General features: G+C 42.8%; 1 protein-coding gene across 1 annotated transcript in view; it reads left to right on the top strand.

Annotated features, from left to right (window-relative positions):
- Positions 1–532: 532 nt before the first annotated feature.
- The window catches only part of LOC104966594 (neurocan core protein-like), a 72,569-nt gene continuing 53,699 nt past the window's right edge, over positions 533–19,402 (top strand). Inside the window, exons 1-7 of the mRNA XM_010795781.1 lie at positions 533–757; positions 843–1,011; positions 5,156–5,330; positions 7,477–7,604; positions 10,093–10,386; positions 12,366–13,190; positions 17,641–18,768. Coding sequence (XP_010794083.1) covers positions 548–757; positions 843–1,011; positions 5,156–5,330; positions 7,477–7,604; positions 10,093–10,386; positions 12,366–13,190; positions 17,641–18,768 — 2,929 coding nt within the window. The 5' untranslated portion in view covers positions 533–547. The remainder of the gene's footprint in view (positions 758–842; positions 1,012–5,155; positions 5,331–7,476; positions 7,605–10,092; positions 10,387–12,365; positions 13,191–17,640; positions 18,769–19,402) is intronic.

Genomic DNA, 19,402 nt, shown 5'->3' on the forward strand with positions numbered 1-19,402 from the left:
AAAGGAAAATGCAGTGGAACATTTTACTGAAAGAAATGTCTGATCCCAGAGCTTTTTTAAACGAAACCGCACTCTGAATGTATTTATAATGACGATGTTTCTCTCTATCATCAGTTGTTTTGATGAAAGTAATATTTATCTTTATGATGGGGGTGGTGCTTTGAGCTGCAAACAGGGGGTTGGTATTGATCCATCCCATAATGCACTTCCAGGTTTGATGTATGGCTTATGAAAGGACTTTTGATATCCTCCTCCACGGTCCTGCCCTGCCTCCCACTGTTCAGGTAGCCCAGTAATGGTTTGTTGGATCAATGTCCGATAAGCAGAGCGCCACAGTGAGCCTCTGTTCTGTCCCCTTTACTCCACAACCAGGAGGATCGGATAGAACAAAGGAACCTTGAAGGAGAGCATGTTTTCTCCATCAAAAAGCAATTAACTCACGACTTCTCAGTGTAATGAGAAGCAACGTCAAGTGGCTTAATTTACAAGACGGCATTGATTGATTCTTTTGTTTTTTCTCTTGTCAGGCGTAACCGACGCAGACACCATGGTGAATATGCGGAAGGTGACCCATCAGACCATTAGCGAGGAGATGTCCAAAACTGTTCTCCTCCCCTGCCTCTTCACCCTGCGCCCCGGGGCCAGTTCATCCCATGAGCCCCCCCGGATCAAGTGGACCAAGGTCTGGGGCCAGAGAGGCTCCGACGGCCTCCAGAAGGAACAATCGGTCCTGGTGGCTAAAGACAATGTGGTCAAGGTAAAGTAAACACTCAAGGCGGGCATGCGGGAAATATTTTGTGTGAAGTGGTCTCATTCTTACTCCCCTCTCTCTCTCCCTGCAGGTGAAGAAGGCCTTTCAGGGTCGTGTGATGTTGCCTGGTTACAATGAGAACCGCTACAATGCCAGTCTTGCTCTGTCAGGGCTGCGCTCCAGCGACTCGGGCCTGTACCGCTGCGAGGTCGTGGTGGGCATCAACGATGAGCAGGACACAGTTCCCCTGGAGGTCACAGGTAAATACATTTTCTTTCTGATAAAGGAAGCCGCTTTAAATTGAAGTCACACATGGAGTGGTTTACTGTATGTCAAGATAGAGAAAAGCTAGCTGTAAGCTTGTCACATTTAACAAACTTCAGGATATCTGCCTAATGTTATGATATCAAATCTACCTCAAGGACCTGGATAACTCATGAAACATGCAATAAGTACCGTTAAGGGGCCTAGCTCCAAGCTAGTACTCTTGCTAACTTTCCAGCACGTTTTCTTTAGCTACATGAATCAGAGAATCCAAAACAACTATTAAATCTGTCTACAGGTCATAAAGCGTTACATTTTCTGCGCTCAATAACTCTTGTGGTAATGACCAAATACCAAATAATTTAAAGGTTTACATTTTACTGAAAGGAGAGCGGTGCATTGCAAATAAACCAACATAACCATGACTATATATGATATTGTTAAAATTAAACCCCAGCTACAAGTTTGAAGTACATTTAGGAGACTTACTGTAATGTGCCTTTTAATAGAGAGAATGTTAAATATTCCTATGGGGAGAAAGCTATCACTAGTCCAGTCTTTAACATTTGGGCCGATGGGTTCTGGGTTAATGAAAGTGTAATCAGCTTTCTGTCATTACTTAGCAAGTAGGCACCCATAGCTGGTCTTGTTTCAACATATTATAATGTGTTTTTATGTCAAATTTACACTGGACAGTCTCACCACTAAACTGTTATTGGAATAACTAGAGGGAAAGAGCAAGCAAGAATCTGCTAATTACCTTACAATCCTCATTATTTCTGTGATTCAGTATCATTTCTCTTCAAATGTTATAGTATCATCAAGTGATGAGTGGTTATATACACAGTCATTATCAGAGTTTATTTCCCTCTTAGTTTTGTCCATGTTTTCACCCACACAAATAATTGTCTCAAATCAACACTCCTCTCTTTGGTGGAGCGCAGCCCCCCCATAGCTCTCAATGTCTACCACTATGAATAATAATGACCCTGTTTTTCGTGTCAGGCTAATACAGCCATTACACCCAGGGTTGTGTACTGTCAGCGTACAATGTCTGATGATGTGGAGAGGTGAGGGAACCCGAACACATTAAACATCATTGACCTTGGTCACTCAGGTGCTGTTCATGCACTGAAAGCCAAATGCTAGGAACCCAGCAGTGTATGCTATTGTCAAATGGTGTTACTCTGACCGCTCAGAATGACTCTCGCTGGTCTTAACTAAATAGACCATTCACAGTAATATCTGTATCCAGGACACAGGCGTTTGTGGAATTTCCAGACTGGCACGCAGTAGCTCACTGGAGGAGAACAATAATTACTTTTTTCTGGGTATATTAGCTGCTGAGCTTTTGTCAGATTCTTTCCAGGTCACTATTTTTAATAATAATCTTTTAGCATAATGACCACAGGGAATCACACGATGCATTATCCACTGTGCACTTTTCTTCCTCATCTTCAAACCCATGCTAGTGTTGCTAACATCTGCTCATAGGCCAAGTAGCCCTTTTCTGTTACAGTCTTTGAGAGTAACAAGGATAGCTTCCACTATATATCCAATATATGAAAACATGTTTATGTGTATGGGAATGTCTGTGTGTGTGTGTGTGTGTTTACAGGCCACAATGTCTTTATAATTAACAAGGATGCTGTCCTGTTTTTGCAAGCTAGCAGAGCACTTCATCTTTCTCCATAGGAGCAGTATGCATTTAGTGGGCAAGACCCCGGTCACAATGCATGGGAGACCAGTGCATCCTCCCCATCTTAGCCAATCGATTAACACCGTATGAAAACCACTCCTTCAGAGAGAAACCAATTACATAGCTGGCGAGGAGTAGCCATCTCCAGGGCTTAGTCTTAATTGGCAGTCACGCTACATGGCAGACCACAGCCGTCCTCACTCTAATTCTACTGAGTGCTTAACGTATTAATTAGCAGGTATTGATGCTGCTCAGCTATATCAATATCATATTAATCCACAGTGCTCTTCTCATAGAGTAATTTGTGCGTGCCTGCCTAAGCCCCGATGAGATGTCCTTCCTCTCTTGCCATCTTTTTTCTTAATTTCTCCCCTGCTGCCTCGCTCTTACTCATTCCTTGTTTAGTCTCCATTTTATTTCTTTCTCTTGGCACATATTGACTGGTCAATTGGCTGTGTCCCGACATTGTTTTAGGTGGGCTATGGATGCCCACTTTTACCTGCTGTCAGGACAATAGATAGAATATGAGCATATTATAATTGTTTGAACAACTTCCTCATCAGATAGCAATGTATATCTTTGAAACCTAAACTGTTTCAGAGACATTCATCTCATGAATACAGTATATTCAGTCTATAGTTTGCATACACATGTGTAGATCCCTAACCATGTGTTACTATTCATACTGTTGTTAATACATTAGAGAAACCTGTAATTAGTACCACAACTTGAACAAAATCGTATCATACTCAGTGTATGCAGATTTAAATATGAACCGATTTTAAGTCTGCCCTTAGTGTTTATGTTACCTTTTTTCTTTTCTTTTTTGGGCTCTTTAATGTTAGACCATGTTTTAGGAAGTTATGCATCATAATAGTTGACAGCAGATGTCCTCACTGCCGCATTATCAGAGTTTTGACAACGTTACTACAAATCTGTCCAAAAACAGGTTCATGTGCTTTTGAAAAATGGAGAAATACTATAGTATCATTAAAGTTAATAATTAGCAACTTTCACACACAAAACGTGAGAATTATTCGAATTACATTTTGAATTCAAACAAAGTAATTGCTGCGCTGTATAATGCAGTGTAGTGTTCTAAATAATATTACCGAGGGACACCTGCTCAACGGTGCTATAATATGGGGCAACATGCAGTCATAAAGCACAGGGCCAACCCACAAGTGGTGCCTTCCTGTTCTCTGGAGACTGTGTGGATGTGTAAAAATGCAGAGGGTAAAAATAGAGGCATGAAGTATTGGGCATTCAACCCTCATGTGGAATAGGTCTGGGGTTTTTCCAAGCCGACAGCAAACCAATTTGTCCATCTCTTGTGTACGTATTACCCAGCGAGTTAGCATCTCTGTTTGGACACAGCCTCCAAGGAGAAAGGATGGAAAATGAGAAAAGAAACCGAGGAAAAAACACAGGATTTACAGTGTGCTCCACATTTTTGTGAAGAGAAGAATAAGACCAAGACGACACAATGGCTAGATAGACTTTTGGCATTGAGGAAACTGTCTCCGGCTGTGTGTGACACAAACACACATGGGCCTGCTTGCTTTTCTACGGCCAAAGCCTGGAGTGCTAATGCTCGAATTGCCATGCAGGCTTCCATCTCGCAGGAATCTCTGTCACTCTCCCATACAAAGCCAGCGAAGATAAAGGATCTGTGTTAGCAGCCAGACGGCCTCTGGCTTTCAAGTCACTGGATGTTCCTCGGGGGAACAGCACTGTGTGAATGACAGGCAAAGGTGGGAGGTGAGGGAACGTTAGATGGACACTTCTAAAGCTATTCCCTTCCCATTTAAGTGGAATATATGACCCTTTCACAGCTAAAGGAATCGTATCTCACTTTGTTCCCAGTTGATTTTCTTTTCCCTTCCAATTTTTCCCCTCACTTATTTGTATTCCTGTCTCCCTCTCACCTTTGTATATTGTCTCTGTGGTTCAATATGCGATGAATCCACTATATGCATCTCATTGAATGCAGCGTTTCTCTGTTTCTATCTTTGCCTTCTTTGTCTTTCCATCATGAGTGCGGTGGCTGTCTTTGCTGGCAGAAAGGGTGACATTGTGTGTGTACTGTTGAAGCAGAAAAATAAACATCAACACTGTTTGTCATACGCTGTATCCATGGGCAACATCTCTTTTCTCTAGTGATAAGCCGACCGACTGTCAGATGCAAATGAGACTCCCGTACACAGGTTGCTGAACCTTGAATGCTTCTTTTCCTCTTACACAGAAGGGACATTGTCAGTGCATGATGTGTATGTCTGGAAGGCTCCATGTGAGCGTGTAAATCGTCATGTTTTAGTGCTTCAAGGTTGTAGTTCATAAATATTACGGGGACCCAGAGGTTGCAGGTCATAAATTCTCGCAAATACTTTTCTGGAGCATCCTCCCTACTGGTTATCACATGGTGTATCTCTTTGTTACAGGTGTTGTATTTCACTACCGGGCCCCTCATGACCGCTACGCCCTGTCCTTTGCTGACGCCAAGAGAGTGTGCGTGGAGAACTCAGCAGTCATCGCAACACCAGGACAGCTGCAGGCTACCTTTGCTGATGGATACGACAACTGTGATGCAGGCTGGCTGTCTGACCAGACTGTGCGGTGAGTTCAGAATCAGAAACTGATTTATTTGCCACGTTAGTTGACACGTACAAGGAATTTGCTTTAGTATATATAGTGCTTACATATTGGTGGTGCAGTGGCTCAGTCTGTAGGGAACCTTGAGAAGCTTGGAAACGAAGGGTCGCCTCGCCACACAACAATGTTTTTAAACCTACTGTGTATAGGTTCTGTATTGAGTGTGTGTGTGTGTACTGTACTTAGTGTAATAACATCTGAGTGAACAACTGGGGATGAATAAAGGTTCGCATTTTTCTTCTTAAACGCAATGATGAAATATTAAGTTATAAGAAAATGAGAAAAATTTGAAAAAAGTATAAAGACTGGAAATATATACAGTATAGGCTACTGACTTTGCATTCCTCCACAGTGTCAGGTCTAAAAGCTTCATTTTGTTGGAATAACTGAGAGGACAAACTTTACTGTCACTATGGTTACAACTGCAATGCAGATCAGTGTCTCTCTACTGCCGTCATTGAAAACAATTTTAAGTCCGGAAGAAATGTTGGCCTCTACAATTTCAAAATGCTGTGAAATGACTCCTTTCTTTCTTTAGTGCTAACAACAAATGATGCGATCCGTGGGCAGAACACAACGTCTATAGTCCCTGATAATCACTTACAATGCAGCTGCATCTGAATACCCTGCTCTACATAGCAATTAGCCATCTTAGGCTCAAAGTAACAAGGTTTGCTGACAGCTCTTGTTTACTCGACCAGGCTGCTATTTTAAAATCTCCATTTCAGCCTTATATTTTCGATAATTCGCCACATGATCAAACATTGTAACAAAAATAAATGCACTCTGCTGCTCAAGATATGTCTCAAAACAGAGAACAAAGCATGCATGCCATTTTGATCTTTTTCTATAAACACAAAGCTGTGCAAAATAATTGGCTCTAATTGCTTGTTTGCACACTGTAAATGCAGTTAACTACATCTGCCCCCTCTGAGCTGTCAGTCAGGCGTCTGCGTGTGCCTCAGCCTGCCAGTGTCCATAAAGTCCCTCACCATCATCAGTCAGAGCTGCTCTCCACTTCTACATTTTAATTTCTGTTGCTCCAGTCGCCAAGCAGATTGACTGTTGTCTTCCTGACACTTTTTTCACAACCTTCCTGGGGCACAGCTTCCTTCTTTCTTCCTCTCGTTCCGTCCTACGCTCCTGTTGTTTTCACTCGGGAGTTATCTAATTGGTCCAAATCCAGGAGGCTCTGACTGCACATCAGCCAAAAGGGAAGTGTCCAATTAATACGGTGGAGAAAATACAGACATCAGGCATCGCTTCATCAGCCACCAAGCCAGAGAAACTACAAGACTTAGTTCTCTTGTTTTACTGAAAACAGGTCGCTTTATAGTTATGTGCAGGCATGTGTGTCTTATTTGATGTGTGTGTGTTTGTGCATCTGTGTATATGTCTGTTCCTTATACTTCATAAGTCCCTGTATGCCCAGTGTAATCTTTTAATCAGCCTCTTTCCCTGTGCCCTGGTGCTGCTGGAATCAATGTTCTTGTGGAATAATTGCTCAGTTGGAGCCTGAATATAGATCGCTGTTTTCTCAGCCCCACAAGCCACTGAAGGTGGATTAATTTAACCTCTCCTTGACTTCCAGCTTCTACCTACCTTTCCCTCTCTCTCTATCTGTAGCGTTACTGGAATTCTGAAATTGCCAGAGTATTAAACACATTCCAAAAACGATTTTAAATAAAATGGTAGGGTAATTTTCCTGTGAAACCCACACTGCAGGCAGAATAATTAAAGGAAGCAGGATACTGTATTTATTGAATTGCTTTCCAATTGTTATCCTGCGGTTGTTGTGACAAGCAATGAATGTTACTGTATAACTCACTCTGGCATTACATCCAGTTTCAGGAGGATATTTATATTTTTCCTTTTCTTTCTTTGGGGTAAAATATGTTGGTAATCTGTGAGGAAGATATACTTAAACCCATTGCATTTAGAGCAGGAGATGATGAAAGTGCCGTTCAGTTTTTATTTGTATTATGTGTGTATGCGTGTGAACACAGACTCGTCCCCGGGGAGACAAGTTTGTGTGTGGCTGCTCTTTCTTTGCCAAGCTGAATTATTCTGTCTCTCTTTCTCTGTCCCCCTCACTTGGATTTCTCTGCAGGTATCCCATCCAGTCGCCACGGCCCGGTTGCTATGGCGATCGCGAGGACTCACCTGGAGTCCGTAACTACGGTGATAGGTCACCCGATGAGCTGTTTGATGTCTACTGCTTTGCTAAGCAGCTTCACGGTAGGGGTCAGGAGCTTCATCCATAAATGTGGGTTTAGTCATGCAGGAGTGCACAAAGCAGAGAGCGCTGCGACCAGGACTCACAACTGTGTTAGCACAGAGAAGAGAAAGGGCAGCGTGAGAGAAGAGTTTGTGTAAGACAGAGGTAGACAACACTGAATCCAGATGTCATGTTACAACCTTATTTAGGCAAAACATGCAACGAGTGTGTCAGTTGTGTTATCCTTAAAGGTCCCCTATTGTACTATTTTTAGGCATATATTATAGGTCTCAGATATATAAAAAACGTTATGACATCACAAAGTGGCCAAAATCTGATCAGCTCATTTTCAGACAGGTTTTTATATAAATGGATCAGGACAAAAAGTGAGCGAATCTTTTTTCCTGAAACTTTCAGAATCTCTTTACACTGAGGGGACACATGTTTATGTATAAAAGACATGAAAAAGTGGATTTTGCATAATAGGTGACCTTTAAACTTTACTTTTGCAGCACCAAAGGCAGTTGTTTTAAAGTAAGACGCAAAGGATAGCTCATATGCTAACTGGTAAAGGGGTGGCATATTTTCTTACATCAGGAACAGTGCTGGTCCTTCATTTCCACGTCTCGTACATCATGGATCACCAACTGGTTTACCTTTCACATGTAGCTTTAGCCTAAGTCTGTTGGCCCCCATCCTCAAATGCTGTATCCAGTTCTCTATATAAATCCGTGGTGAGCACAGCCATTATGAAAATCAGATCTATTAAGGTTCTAAATCTAAACCATTTTGATTTGTTATGTATTGAAACCCAATTTTGGTTAAGGAGGATGACAATGTATATTTCATGTAATTACTGTCCACATAAGGACTGTGTTTTCCATGTATTGTCCCATTCACTCCGCTATGTATCCGTTAGGGTTATTCTATTGGGCAACTGAAGTTTCTGGTTGGCTTTCGCTCCTCTTCAGATATATATATTTTTTTTTCTAAAAACAGTGGAGGGGCTGAAATACATGATTTGTCATATTTGCAATATTTAAAAGAACAATCATAAGTACAGCAGGTTATTTTTTAACTCCAATAACTCACACTGCAGGGACCAGTCTATCTGGGTCATGTGTTATGAAGTGGTAAAAGCAGGACTGTTATTAAGCATAAGGTACAAGAGGTACAAGATGTACATTTTTAGATATGAATTTTCTGTATGTGACTGAGATGTTGAGCAAAGAAGATTGCATGACCCCCTGTTGACTTTGTATCCAGCAGTTCACAATTTAATTCAGTGAGATAAACAACCTGATTGAAACGATCAGCGCGTAATTGTCTTTAATCAAACTCAAATTACGAGATGATACATAGCAGGTGTTTTCTCTCTTATTCTGTGAAAAGAAAACACTAGAAGTTTAATTTAAAAGCTCTGTTTTCTTCTACCACCATTTACAGCAGACTTTACATATCTCTACATCCAATTATATTTCAGCATGGTTTGGGTTTCTGTAGGAAATGACTTTTAATGTAGTAAAAAATAGTATTGGTAATACAGTATGCACAAAAATAAATGTAACTGAATTATCTGCCATAACAAACAAATTAATACGTTAAATATGACAATTTTAAACAAATGTCTAATTAGGATCAAATATGTGGGGATAACAATTAAATAGATGTAAACAAAATGCATGACTGGCCGTTGACCGAGTATAAATTAGCAACTTTTCTCCTTCCAATAAATATCTCCGTCATCTTCTAGCCTTCCTCCTCAAACATCTCTTCTCAGATAATATGCTTCTGCCTCTTTCTTCTTTCATGTTGTTTGCTTCTTCACCCTTTACCTCCCCATCTCAGTTCAACAAATCAGCTGCATATTTTTTCACCTCTTGGCATAAATCTCCTGGATCCTCAAGTTGAGCTTCATCAGTTCTCCGCTCCTCATTCCCCCTTTCCACTCCTCCAGCTCATATTTTTTTCAACACAAGCTGCCAGTGGATCTTCTGATCATATCATTTAATTTGTGCTGCACAGACATCGTGGTCCTCTTGAGTTCTCTCTGTCTGGCCTTATTTTTGCATTCATCCACATCAAACCCCACCCTTCCCTTAAGCTTCTCCTTTCTTCTGCTACTTGCCTTTCTCTTAGATGCTTCTTTGCAACTGCTTTGAATTCAAATAACTCTCTTTCAATTATTTTGACCCGAACAATAGTGCATTCTTATGCTGAGCAAATGCAATTTTTATCTCACCACATCAAGTTCCCAACTCTTATTACATTGGAAAAGTTGTATAAGGAGGAAAAGTAAACGGATGGAACTTACTTCCTTTAAACTAAAAGCAGACACTTTGAAACATGCGCACACACATAATATAAAAAGCTAGAGACTCGAATGTTGTTACATAGTGTTTTACAACCAAACAAACCACAAAACTAAAACTGGATGTTAGTCTGAGGGCTGAAATGCCTCCAGCCTCACACTAACACATTTCTCTCTTCTCCTTCTTCTCCTCCCAGGTGAAGTCTTCCACTCCACTGTGACGGAGAAGTTGAGTCTGGCCACAGCCTCCACCCACTGCCACTCCCTGGGAGCCCAGCTGGCCACCGTGGGGCAGCTGTACCTCTCCTGGCAGGCCGGTCTGGACCAGTGTGACCCCGGCTGGCTCGCTGACGGCAGCGCCCGCTACCCCATCAACGTCCCGCGGAAGAACTGCGGCGGAGACGAGCCCGGCGTTCGGACCGTCTACAACAAGCCCGACCGCACTGGCTTCCCCGACACCGCAGCTCTGTACGACGCCTACTGCTACCGAGGTAACGCTGCAATCTGTGTTGATAAAATTGATGATGCACCATCATTGTGGTAATTGCCATGGCAACGACAGAGGGGTCTGGGGACCTGCTTTCCATTCTGGTTTTTAATTAGCGCGACATGTTTGTGTCACACATGAAGTACTTGCAAAGAGATTGTCTGACATTTGGAGCCCCCCTGATGGATTTGAAGGCTTGTACTGTATGTTGAGTTTAGTGAAGCCTGACAGAGGGGGAAAACAACAGAAAGAGGACAGAGAGGAAGAGATGGATAGCAAGTGCAGGAATGTGAATGAGTCCAACAGGGGTTTGCAGTGACTCTGTGCCTGACCTTGTGTTTTATCATGTGCCAACTGAGACTGAACTAAGTTAGTTTCATCCTCTCCTTGGATCGACTTCACAGCACATTCTGTTCACTGTTGTTGTTTATTTACAGCATTCTTCCACAGTGACATCGTTCCTCCGGGGCGGCAGACTTTTGCGTTGACGTAGAATGTTTGCGATTAGTTAATGTAGGCAAAAAACAAACCTTGGTTGGTTTTAGAAAAAGTTTCGTAGTGTCACATGACATATTGAGGTCACTCTGGTTGGCCCTGGACACTGATGGTTTCTCCTGGGGAGAAAGTCCTGAAAGACTATTTTAACACCAACCTGACCCCTCCCTTCCTTAGCAGAGTCTGCGCTCTTAGTTAAGTCGTGGACTTCGGGTCGTGGCTAAACCTGTCTCTGCGGTCCTGCCTGTGTCTCGTCATGCTGCCTCCCTGAAGGCTCCCACAGGATTGTAGTTGACATCTTCGTAGATTCATCTTCTTATTATAGAAACATGCATTTCCTAACATTTGGACTACCTACGCTGTAAAAGTTATTATCTCTTTAATTTACACACGGCATCTATTGCACGTCTGTCCGTTTTGGGAGAGGGATCCCTCCTCTGTGCTCTCCCTGAGGGTTTCTCCCATTTTTTCCCTTTAAACTGTGGGTTTTCTCCGGAAGTTTTTCCTTGTACAATGAGGGTCTAAGGACAGAGGGTGTAGTTTTTTCTCATACTGATATTCTGAACAATCTGTGCTTATTGTATTAGCTGTAAAGTGTCTCAACTGTAGGCTATTTTTATTATATGTACAGCACTTTGGCTCGACCAAAAATCGTTTATAAATGTGCTTTATAAATAAAACTTGATTTGATTTGATTAGTACTACAGATTTGGCTCTGTTGAAGAAATAGATGGGTTAGTATAGGAATTAGTTAAGCTGACAAATAGAGCATCTGTTAGCATCTGTATGAGAGCAAATGGGCTTTCAAATATCTCCAATGTGGTCTCCAACCCATTGAACTGCCCAAGCATCAGTATGTGGCTTCCTGGCATTTTGAAGATGACCACGCCTGTGATTTTGCTTGATTTTGCTTTTCTGGCTTCTATTGATTGAAGCAGAGTAATATTTGACATTTGTATTTTCTCAGACAGGAAAATAAAGGTGGTAATTCCATCTCTCACAAATTCAGCGTATGGCAGTTTCACTGAACAAAAACATCTACATAACCCAATCATTTTAAATACAATAACAGCATGAGAGCGGAAGCCACAGTGCATTTGTCCAAACAAAACGTTGATAGATGAACCTCGACATTGCACCAAAGTTTTATGCACATTTACATTAATATTTAAAACTAATTGTCTTTCAGAAGGCTGAAAGTAGATAAAAATGGTAATATGTTTTGCTTAATAGCATCAATATGGCTCATGCAAATAATATTGTCGATAGAATCTTTTGAACACAATATATGCATGTTTGTTCATTTGAAAATGTTTGGATTTTATGGAGGAAAAATCAGAGCCACATGTGGTACAACTTTATCAGCCGAGCGTCGTGCAGCATGCTCTGAATTGAATAGTGTTTGAGAAGCAATGCCAGGGAGGTGAGAGGTAAAGATGAGCAGATGGAGTACATCAGGTGAATAACTGTCACTGTTGTGTGTTGCAGCCCACCACACAGAGGGGGTCCAGGCTGTGGAGGCGCAGGCTTTGTACCAGGGACCCGACCCAGCAGCAGAGCCCATTTCTCCAGTCACTGAAGCCCAGCGTAGTGCCTCTTTATCCAAAACCTCCACCTGGACTGGCCTGGTTGACTTGGACACCGCAGGAGTCAGCTCCATTGCTGGGAACAACGACTCCTCTGAGATCTCTGAAGAGCACGTTGTCATCCATTTAAGACCGGAGGAGGTTTGGGATGAAAAACAGGCGAGCCAGGAAGAGTCTGAAGGCCCAAAGAGTAGCAGCGCCATGAGCCTTCCAGACCAGGAGAACCATGGGGGGTCTGCTCATGAAGAAGAAGATGGTGGCTATTATGGTTCATCTGACACCCCGACGTCATCCTCCATAGCTTCTTCCACTCCCCAGTCACAGACTAGTAACAGTGTGTTGGCTGAGTTTATGAACACTCTGGTAAAGCCCTTTAGGTATTTGACAGCAGGTAAAGAGGTGGAGGAAAAGAGACTTTCAGTGCTTAAAGTAAAAGAAGGGGAGAACCAGACACAGGGGGAAGCATCCAGTAGCAACCTGAGTATACCGAGACCAAGTGGAAACAAGGGCAGCATGGACAATGCTATTCTGGAGCACAGGAGTTTATCCTCCAGGACTCCCACCAGTGGACTACAGGCTCCAGAGGAAGGTCTGTCTGAGCAGGAGAAAGAGGTGATGCCACTGGTTCGATTAGTGCCTGCAATCCAAAACGATGACACCACTACCCAGCCCGGAGAAAAAGCCTCCAGCACGTCTTCTAACAGCCCTCCATCCAGCAGCAGTAACGGTATGACAAATGGATTTTATCTGTGTGTGTTTGTTGTTTCACCTTTCAACCTTTTGAACTCATAACTGAGTATGAAATTGAATTATAAATGAGGGTAAATTGAAGCTGTTTGATATCAATTAGAAGCCTGGTGCATCAATACGTCGATGGTGAATGTAGGATCTGTTTGTGTTGTGGTTTTTAAACAGTATCATACTCTCTATTCCACCCTCTCTTCTTTTCCCTGGAGTATGCTATAATGTATTCCTCCGCAGGGCAATTTGAAGTACCGCTGTAGATTTAATCAAACAGTAATTGCAAACAAACAAAAGAGGCATACCACATCATACCACATGCAATTCAAATTGTTGGAGTGGAGACCGCTCTTCACTTATTCTCATGTTTATCGACAGAGTGCTTTGTTTATAGTACAGGCTGTCATAGCAAGGGCATGCTAAACTTGAATTCATGTAATTTGCAATAAAAGGTTTGCTCACATATGTAATGTATATTCAGAATAGCAGACGTGCATCACAAATTACAGCTTATTTATTTACTTAAGAATTGATTGGTATTAGGTGTGGAGAATGTATTAAACAAAGCAATGTTAAAAGACATGGATGGAAGTTTAAGAAGTCTGTGTTCAGACATAAAGAGAGAAAAGCTCTGGGGACTAGGAGAACGCCTCACAAGTGAAGGGGTTCATTGTTTGTGTTTTGGCTCCATGTGTGTGGGCAGAAGAGCCTGAAAGCCCCTATGAAACATCTATCGTGGAGTGAATTAGCCTCAGGAATAGTGCGGTGCAACACACCCAAAGAAGGAAAGGGTCACCAGGTCACCTCTCATGTCTTCTTGAATCCAGCCTTGCACCAAACCCAAGATCACTTCTTTAAATGTGTAACTGCAGGGGTAAAGTTCGACTAAAGATTAGAGGAATGGCTCAAGGACTTACTTTTTTTTAGACATAGTGCTTTCTAACATTTCATTTTGGAATGGTGATGATCCGAAATGTATCCCAGCCATGCCTTGGATTGCACTCCTTGCGATGAAAGCAATGCATAATGTTGGCCATTTTTTTCATATCTGAGCCACAGAAATTGGTCAAGCGGTTCTTTGCATTGAGGAGGAGCACAGGGCCCAGATCCAATCAGCTGCAGAGTAGAGGTGGATGTACGCAGAATGCAGGTGGAGAAAAAAAAGGATAATATCCCACACAAACAATAACAGACATCCTACATTTGACTCACAATGGTGCATCTAACGACGTTTTTTTGTTGAACTTCACCAAAATGGTCACGCTTTGGAGCCCTTAACACAGACAAACTAATCCTAGGGCTGAAAGTGGAGAAATGTAGCAAACAGAAGCCAAATAAAGTTTACCAACACATTGAAAGAAGGAAGCTTTTCTTTAAATGAATAAAACATCCGATATAGGGGAGGATTAAAACAAGTATCTCCCACAAAATGATGTAATAAAGGTGATAGGCTCTTCTCAACTACCAATTGCAGGCTTTATTAATATAAATGCTGCTGTGCTACCTGACATCCAACGCTAACCTCCATGGTATAAAGGAAAATCCAAGCTTTATTCCACATGCATTATTCACAGGCGTATCCAATTAACGTGGAGGTTGGGCTGCACCGCCGTTCCCTCTCACCTCCATCTTTGTCTCTGCCAATTAGGCCCCAGCTCTCTGAAGGTAGGCGGTAATGATCACTACAGCAAGGACGAGCATCACAGGAGGGGGATGAGGAAGAGGGGAGAGGGGGGGAAGATGGAGGAAAGGGGGGGCGAGGATAAGTCTTTCTGTCTTTAATGTTGCCATGATGGAAAGCTACCCAACTGATGTCTCTTCTTAAAGCAGCATCAGTGAGCTGAATAAACTTGGTTATCGCACACCTCGGGCTATCCCTTGGATCTCAACACTCCTCAGTAACTGATGGTGCCATGTTGCCTCTTTTGATTGAGGGGGGTGCGAAGCTTCGCACTGCAGACAGCCCGTCCAAGAGAGATTAGAATTTAAGTGTTGAATCAAATTACTTTGAAAAGGGCTCTGCATGTAGAGCGATGACTTAAATCATCTTCCCTGCAAATCAAAACATTTAGAACATTTTATTGAATTAAGTTTTATTTTGTAGAGCTCCTAGTGGAGTGATCTGCCTCCGAAGAGCGCATATAGCATTTGAATGAGCTCTTAAGGGTCGACTTTCTGTCATGAAACCAGTTTCTTCAATAGCAGAGACTGCATTCATGTGAGAGACGACAGGGGGTTCTGTGCACTGACACTCAGTGTAGATGCTCCTGACATTATTCCCATGGCCATGCAATATCTTCAGCCCAGTGTTTCTTTTATTGGATGCCATACAGTAAGTGCAGGTGGGATGAGGTGCCATTGGTGGCAGCTCTCTCTGTGTGTCTCTCTCATTGTCAGCCTCAATCCTCTCAATTTAACAACATGTCTGCCTGACCCGAGGGATTTTTCTCAGCCTGTTTACTCCAGTAAAGTGGAATCAACACAGCAGAACCACTCAAAGCGGAAGCTCAAAATTACCATCTGAACAGGGTTTATCATAAGTTTGTTTTGCTGCATTTCAGTTAAAGCTGTAGCTTTTCCACCAACAGATTAACAGAATCAGAGCTGAACTTTAACTGTGCTCGAACCATCCAAACCGTTGCCTAATTGTTTCATTTTATTTATAACATGGCTCATTACATGAATGATCAAACCAAATGAATGTGTTTAATTATCCTTACTTTCAGCAGTGTGTGTAGTAAAAGTATGTAATTAGCTATTTGGATTATTAATAGAACAATTACGCCTCTCCACACGTCTCTTATGGAAATGAACCTCAGACTCGTAAGCCTCGCTTGGGCATGAGGCAACAGCGGACCTCTTGAATAATTGACGCACATTTTTAATATTTCATGCATGGACATATTTGTGTATGTTCTCCCTCTCATGGTAATTTTTTGTGCTGGGTTGTGTAGCACACGCCCTTCAGTATTGCTGTACTTTTCCGACATATTAACTGAACTGAGGACAGCCAAACGACGGTGATGATGATGTTAGCAACACTAGCCGGGCCTCTCGGTGACATGACCGCACTGTGGCCCGAAAAAAACCAACCGTGAGTCACACATGCAGACTGAATGAATTATTGATGGTGTGTAGACAGTGTCTGGTTTATAGCCGTAAGCTGATAAGGTACAGTGGGCCACTTCATCTAAATAAACATGTCTAGATGGAGCTTGTTTTGGAGAAAGTCATTTGCTTATCGTGTTGCCAGTGCTCCTGCGTTTTTCCACTTGGCTTCTCTCACCACAGGCAAATGTGTTCCTGCAGGAGACGGTTGGGGGTAAAAGAATCCACAGGGAATAAGAAAACAGGGACAGAGAAGAGAAGTGTGAAATTACTTTGAATACATCCTTCCACGCTTTTGATACGTTTGTGTCAGTGTATGTGTGCGTGCACAAGTGTGTTTGAGGGATGGCTCCCATCTTTCTCTACAAACTCCAGGAACTTTTGTAGCCGCACTGATCCGCTCCACTGGTGAGGAAAGAAGCCTAAAAGATCTACTTTACAGTGAATTATAATTGCTGCTTTCAGTTCACCGAAAAGTGCAGTCCGTCTTGAGCCTTTCAGAAATGGAAGGATAAAAGGAAAATAAACATTTATTTGGTTTAACTCTATTTGCATATGTACGGTATATCTTCAACATACTTCAAAAAGCACATTGTTAGAGAACATTGCTATTGGTTAATGCGTTGTATTAATATATAAAAGACAATTTGGAGAATAGAGTTTCCCCATGTAGTAAGGTTTCTGCAAGAATGTTTTATTGTTTGGGTTTATTATCAATTTAGTTTGATCTGGTATAATGTGTTCTTAATTTGATCATTTAAGGTTAATAACAGAAGCGATTGACATATTTTACAGGAAATATTGTAGGAATTAGATGTTGGACTGGATCAGGTTCAGCCCCTGTAGTAAGGAGCAGTTGTTGATGACTATAAATAACACTCAATGATGTCTTGTGTTTTGACAAACGTCAACTGTAGTTGTTGCCTATTTAGTCAAGAATACATGCTGTTGTAAAGAGAAACATTTCATTTTCTGTAGTACTTTATTTGTCTGTTTCACTGTAAACTCTATGAACAGATGGGACTCAAACCCAATGGATGTGGTCCAAGTTTCTACACAATTTCTACAAAGTCTAAAAAAATAGAAAATAAGTTTAAAAACAAATCAGTGACATAGTCCTCACATGACAGAAACTCATCACCAGACAATGCTCCCACCTGATTATTTGGAAACTGATCCCCCTGTAAGTGTAATATGGGGCTCATGTAAGCCAGGCTTTAGTTGTAATTGCCAATTTCACATCCATAAAATTAAACCCACCCCCGTGCTCTCCACCCCCGTAATGGAATTGTTTTAATTAATCTATTCTGTATCTTTGTTCCCTTTAGGATTCACTGCCACAGGTCCCAACGAGAGATCGCCACCCACTGAACATGTCATGGTATCCGGGCCTCAGGGTCCCAGAGGTGGCCCTGCTTTCTCTTCAGACCCCAGCAACCACTTTCGGTGGGCCATCAAATCCATGCGTGCCTCTAAACTAGGTCCTCCTGGAAAGGCGCCGTTTTTGGGTAAACGCCCCTCCTGGGAGCCTATGGAAGCAAAAAGTGGGCCAGTCGAGGTGATGACCCTGCCCACCTCCCTTCGACGGGACATCCCTGAAAACTATTCTGGTCAGGGGAAGGACCAGGATGGAGAAGATGTTAACGCTGCCAGAGTGGCATCAGGGGAGGACAAGGAGATGGAGGGGAGCGGTGAGGGGAGCAACTTTCCTGATGGGTTTGGATTGAAAGCCAACACGACTTCACTCAACCAGACTGAGGCTGCGACTGTGGCAGAACACACTACTCTCTCCCACTGGCAGCTGGTGCCACAGCCCACCACCACACCTTCAGACACAGCAGAGGCCAGGGGAGAGATCCTCTACGTCCACAGGCCCACCGACCACCTCTCCTCTGCTCCTTCACGAAGAGGGGAAAGCAGTTCAAATCCAGGTTTCACTCCTTTGTCTACAAAGAACAGCGAAGAAACCAGCGGAAAGGAAGTGGTGACATCTACACCTGAAGCTCGTATGGAGGTGCTGACAACCTCTGAAGTGACCACAGTGGAGCTTCTGACAACCAGAGACACGCAGAGGACGGATCCTACCACCACAGCAACCACCACAGAAAACTCCTCAGAGAGCGCCACCACAGAGGAGCCGTCTATTTCCATCTCATGGGTTCAGGAAGACCGGGAGAAAACAACACCCAACCTCTCAGCGACTCCCGCAACCGGCGACGAATCTCAAACGACTACGGGCGTTGTTCAGTTGACCACTTTTGCATCTGACTCTAACGTTGGCGCCACACAAATGGAATCCAGGTCTGCCGTGTCTGAGTCCTTCGTGGTTGGAAGTCGGTGGACACCTTTCAAAAACCCAAAGTCAGAGGACCATAAAACTACGAAAGACAACAAAGACACAAACAACCCTTTCGGCATGCTCATACCCAACTGGGCCTTCGGACTCGTCCCATCAGGTAAGTGAGCTTCCCCAGTGTTCCTGATCAATGTACTTGACTGTCACCATTATCCTCGTGATTATGAGTGATTATCTAATCAGTAGCAATTTATTTAATTATGTATGCAGCTCAGCGAGAGCAAGGATCATCCCTCATATCCTCTCTGTTCTGAGGGGACATACAGTTCAGTAACATCAGTGTGTTCAATAATAATCCTCCACCTGAGTTCACAGCCTCTGCAAACCACCTGAAATATACACACCTCTCTTATTTGTACCGTGAGCTGTCTCTTGTTGTTTCATTCTACATTTCCCCTCTCTCTCCCACGCATCATGCATTCTTAATCCAGGCTTGTTTTCTCTTCTCTCATCCTCCCACGTTGGTTTAGAGAGACGGCTCGAGACAGAGAGGCAGTCCACTGACGTGAGACCAACTGGGTCCAGTGAAGTAATTAGCGGGTCAGAGCGAGTGCAATTAGGTGAACTGGGGAGAGGCGGAGGTCCTAGTCCCCATCAAATCAATGTAGACACAAACTACAAGATGGGACTTGTAATTGACTGCCGTCTCCTCTCCTTTCTCATTATTAAAGTCTGTCCGTGTTCACTCTGTTGTTTTTTTCCACGGTCGGTTCAACTTCTCGCACTCCAAACTT

Source organism: Notothenia coriiceps, unplaced genomic scaffold, assembly GCF_000735185.1.
Source record: "Notothenia coriiceps isolate Sejong01 unplaced genomic scaffold, NC01 NC01_scaffold00037246, whole genome shotgun sequence".
NCBI lineage: Eukaryota > Metazoa > Chordata > Actinopteri > Perciformes > Nototheniidae > Notothenia > Notothenia coriiceps.